The sequence below is a fragment of the Branchiostoma belcheri genome, unplaced genomic scaffold (assembly GCF_001625305.1).
Source record: "Branchiostoma belcheri isolate BF01 breed outbred unplaced genomic scaffold, Haploidv18h27 scaffold4, whole genome shotgun sequence".
NCBI classification, from domain to species: domain Eukaryota; kingdom Metazoa; phylum Chordata; class Leptocardii; order Amphioxiformes; family Branchiostomatidae; genus Branchiostoma; species Branchiostoma belcheri.
In genome coordinates, this window is record NW_017804020.1 from 8,348,652 (window position 1) to 8,354,095 (window position 5,444).

General features: G+C 44.4%; 1 protein-coding gene across 1 annotated transcript; it reads left to right on the forward strand.

Annotated features, from left to right (window-relative positions):
• The first annotated feature begins 851 nt into the window (after positions 1–851).
• On the forward strand, positions 852–4,282 carry LOC109477095 (toll-like receptor 6). Its single transcript, XM_019778143.1, has one exon. It carries the CDS (start codon positions 917–919, stop codon positions 4,181–4,183), a length of 3,267 nt encoding a protein of 1,088 aa, XP_019633702.1. The 5' UTR covers positions 852–916; the 3' UTR covers positions 4,184–4,282.
• Positions 4,283–5,444: the final 1,162 nt, after the last annotated feature.

Genomic DNA, 5,444 nt, shown 5'->3' on the forward strand with positions numbered 1-5,444 from the left:
CGCACACTCCTCCCCCAACGCCGCTGCAGACGGCCAGGCTTGTGAGCAGGCCGCAGACAAACGGGTGGTTCAGACGACAGACCCTAATCGCTATCCCTCCCCCACAGATCTTCTCACAAACATCTTGTAATCAAGGTGGGTAAAAAAACTACTTTATAGAACTCGTTTAGTCCTTGTAAAAGTTATTGAAGGCGTCTATGTATAGTGGGGCGGGTAAAGGGGGGGGGTGCACCGGACCGTGTATTAACAAGGCCGTACCGTCTCACTCTGTACTCTACAAATAAAGGTCACAAACTGACCAGATTTAGACAATTAATATAAAAATAATTATACATTCTGTCATTTTAGTACAGTAGTCCAGAAAACCGAATCACTCTGCCAGAAAACAGCCAAGTATAAACTTCTGGCTATTAGAAGGAAACACCTTGTCATATGCGTTGGCGTTGTAAGCACAACCCTTCCGGGGGCCCCTTTCAGAACTACGTTACATGGTCGCATAGGGCACCACAGACAGTCTGACAACTTGTTTTCTACACCCTTCTCGGTTTTCTGTTCTTTTAACGTTTCTCTTAGTGCCCTGTCAGTCCATTATCCGTTATTATCCACATATTTTCCGTTGCCTACACTTTTTCCTCCCTGGACTGTTCCTGTTCACTGACTACTCCCAATGACCGTGACACTTTTCTTTGAGGAAACTGGAGTGGTATTTTGTTTACATACAAACTGAAGTTGTACGTTCAGAATAATTTCAATTTCTTGCTAAATGGACATACACATGCATATGTACGCCGCATGCATTATGTCAATTTAAGCCCCCCCCCCTCCCCTTATTTACCATACACTTCAGGTGTTCATATCGTACTCTCCACCGGTCCGCGCAACGAGACGAACCTGAGAAAAACGCCACCAGACCGACATGGAGTCTAAACCCGCTCCTCTCGCCGTCTGCTTGGCTGTGGTTTCCGTGTTCATCGCCCAACATGGACGGGTTAGAGGACAACTCTCCCCACCGGTGTGTCAGACCTGGAACTCAACAACTGTCGTGTGTAAAAGGGATGGACTGAATTCTCCAACCCGTGCGCCTCTAACCCAAGTACCCCCCGGCATCCCCGAGTCTGTCATCACGGTGGATCTCAGTAAGAACAACATAACTATACTGTATAACTTCTCGTTTAGTGGGTTAAGAAACCTGAGATCCTTAGACCTGTCTGGTAATCCTATAGAGACTATCGAGGTTGGTACGTTTGCAAGGTTAGAAAAATTACAAGTTCTAGATATTGGTTATTCGTATTTAAGAAATGCACAAACGTATCCTCTTCATAAAGGAATATTCCAAGATCTGCGAAACCTTAACTATCTGACCGTGAGGACTTACACCGATACAGTCGCCAGTGAGGGAGTGTTCACGGGGTTATCTAAACTCAGGACTTTGGTACTCGGCGTGAAAAATATCAGCAATTTACCCGATCATATTTTTGATCCTTTGACTTCATTGGAAAGTCTAGAGATATCGGAACTCATCGATGACATAGAAGAGGACCTAAATACCACCACGAGACGAGTCCACAGCGGAGGTGGGTTCTTACAACGACGCCTGCTGTGGGCACCGCTGCACAACCTTAAAACATTGAGTCTCAACATCAATCTAGTACCAAGAGCCAGTGACTTCTACTTTGGACCTGTATTTACAAATATGTCTGGATTAGAGAGTATAAAAATATTTCCAATTTCCCTCAATGCTCAAATGTTCCGGCCGTTATTACCGACTCTGAAACATTTACGCGCTGGCGTTCAGATAGCTCCCGGCCTGCTGAAGTCACTCACACATCTGCAGACGCTGGATCTCTACGTTCATTTGTATTCGGACATTATTGACGTTCTGCCTGAACTCCAACACACGCAGATTCGGGAGTTGACATTAGTCAGTCTGGAAACGTCGGAATTAACATTTGACACTCTTGCGGGAATAAAAGGCCTGGAAATTCTGAAAACTTTGATTTTTAACGTCGGTTTTTTATTGGTCGCCATAGAAGCTAACGCCTTTGCGGGTTTGTTACATTTGCAAAGGCTAGATCTGACGCACGGCTTCTCCGCGACGGGTACGGGGACTTTGCACGACAAGGCGTTCAGCGGACTGCCCTCACTCACTCATCTGAACTTGACAAGTATCCAAATTTCTACTTTGCCACAATATGTATTTGAAGGACTGTTCTCGCTCACTCATCTAGATTTGAGCCACAACTACTTGGAAACCTCCCGAGCTCAGCTTCCAGAGACCTTGGACTATCTTGATCTCAGTCAAAATAAGTTACACAACAACAATCTAGATATGGGTCAAGCATGTTACATCCCCATATCATTTAACTTCAGTGGTATAAAAAGCCTGAATCATTTGAATATGAGTCATAATGAAATTGAACTAGTTACCGGCGTCGATTGTCTCCCTCGGAATATCACTGTGCTTGATTTGCAACACAACAATCTGGCATCATTCGTCTATCCACTCTGCAATGCAAGTTTACGGTATCTCGACCTTTCTAACAATAAACTCGATAGTTTTTTCGAACATGGTAATTTTTGGAATTGTGGGCGACCAGGCATAGATACACTCAAGCTGGATAACAACGGTATAACAGAAATACAAGGAATACCAGAAGGAATAATGAGAAGCTTGAAGACACTGACTCTTTCTCACAACCAAATCCAGCGTATCGAAACAGGACAACTGACATGGTCGGACCAACTGGAACATTTGGATCTGAGTCATAACGAGATCAACACCGTCATGCCATCCGCCTTCCGTGGACTATGGCGGCTACAGTTCCTGGATCTCAGTAGCAACAATAAGATAAAGAATATAACTAAGTCAACATTTAAAGGTTTAGGAAACCTTATACATCTAAACCTGGAAGCCAACAGGATAGCAGTGATTGGGGACGTCGACGCCTTTCGGTATTTGTACGGGCTGAGACACCTAAATCTGAGGAGCAACAGGTTGACTGTTTTAAATCAAACAACACTGAGTCCTGTTGTCTCCTGGTTAGAGACTGTCGACATTGCAGACAACCCGTTTCTGTGTGACTGTAATTCAATGTGGTTTGTTGAATTGGCCCAGGATAAATACGACAGGGTAGCGAACTGGCACAACCCCTATCCTGACTTCGGCCGAGGGTACACATGTTCCCGTCCAGCTGGATTGCGTGGAAGACGTTTAAAAGACGGGCTGACGCAGAAACAACAATCTAAGGACAGACAGGATCCATCGGAACGAAAGTTCTTCGATATGGTCTGTAATCATGGATTCCGGCCCAACCGCCTCCTGGCTTGTGTGCTCGCCTCTTCGGGCATCTTCGTCGCCATGACGACCATTTTCCTGGTCGACTACCACGTCGGCCGTGTTCAGTACTACCTGTGGATGTTGGACAAGTGGAGGAGACCGAAGATTGGCGAAGTAAAGAACCAAGAGCCGCACAGATACACGCACGATGCTTTTCTTGCATACAACAACCGGGACGTCGGCTGGGTTATACATCAAGCGATAGGGAATCTGGAACCTGACTACAGTCTGGTCATACACGAAAGGGACTTTGCAGTGGGCGCTCCCATTGTGGAAAACATCGCGGATGCCGTGGAAAACAGCCGGAGAACCGTCTGCCTCATCACCAGGAACTTTCTGAAGAGTAAGTGGTGTGAGTACGAGTTCCAGCTGGCCCAGTACCACATGTTTGAGAAGGGGGGAGGGAGGCGTCTCATCCTGGTGTTTCTGGAGAGGATTCCTAACGAAATGCTGAAACAGTTCCGCCATCTGAACGCCGTAGTGAAGAGGGACACGTACCTGATGTGGCCACACGACGTGCGGAAAAGGCCGCTGTTCTGGAGGCGGCTGCGAGACGCTCTGGGCGATCCTCTACCCCGGGACCCAGAGCCTCAGCAGCAGGTACAGGGTCCGGAACAGAACGCTCCGGAACGGAACATTCTGGAAGAGCCGGTACGGAACATTCCGGAAGAGCCGGTACGGAACATTCCGGAACAGCAAGAACAACGTCCAGTAAGGGACATTGTGGAAGTGCAGGTCCATGCTCCCATGCGGAACATTCCGGAACTGCAAGATGGCATTCTATTCCCAGATCCAGACGACCAATGGTTTGAAGATGGGGATGCCATTCCCCTTTTGCCCCTGTAGATCAAGTTTACCGTGTCATCAGACTGTTATTGTTTTGGAGTACATATTTTGTGTTGTTATTCAAGAAAATTGTATCTCTTTTGTGATAAGTCTACTGTACACCAATATGTAGTTTTGAACTAACTGTAACAGATAATAAGTTTTAGAATTTTTTGTTCACTATGGTAATTTTGAATGTATTTGTTTACTACGATATCTTTTCATATCACTTGTAGATAAATCTTACCGTGTCACCAGAGTGACTAGACTGTTATTGTTTTGGATTGCATATTTTGTGTTGTTATTCAAGAAAATTATATATTTTTGTGTTAAATCTACTTTACAGCTATATGTAGTTTTAAACTAACTGTATCAGATAGTAAGTTTTATTACCACTATGGTCATTTTAAATTTGTATGTTTACCACCATATCTTTTCATATCACTTGTACTTAAAAGTAGCATTCAGGCATGATATTGCATTAAGCTTGTCTGATAATGTTGAGTACAGTTAATTGATGTATATGAATGCCTTTGTTAAACTGGTAACGCTGTTATGTATGTGTGTGTAGATATACATTATACAACACTGTGTAGTTTTAGCTAATGATGGTAAGTTGGTGATTTTTTTTGTATAATCTTGAGTGATTGCACATCTTTTAACATTGTACATTTTACCAAATTGATTTGAGTCATACCTAACCGGAAGGACACATTACACGTGTATAAACTCCGTGTTATCCTCAGCAACCAGTGTCACTTGTGGAGTCCCACAAGGATCCATCCTTGGTCCTCTTTTATTCATCAGATACATAAATGACCTCCCAAACTCAATCCAGTTCTGCAAAATAGTCATGTATGCCGACGATACGATTATATACTTGGCAGCACGTAGCATCCACACAGTCCAGCAGACACTACAGGGCGACTCTACCAGGCTCGCTCAATGGTTTTCCGCAAATAAACTGTCGCTAAATCCAACCAAATGCAAAACAATGTTAGTAAGATCGCCAAGAGCAAACTGCAATAACACTAATCTACAACTTACCTTAGCAGGCACTACACTTGAGCAAGTTCACACATTCAAGTATCTCGGGGTCGTTATTGACAGCATGTTAAACTGGCATGATCACTGTGAGCATATACACAAGAAAAGCGCAAATTATTGGTATCATCAAGTGTCTCAAACCATATTTGAATACACAGGCGCCTCTCACACTCTACACGACACTCTTCCTGCCACATGTACAATATTGCAGCACAGTTTGGGACCAGGGGGGTAA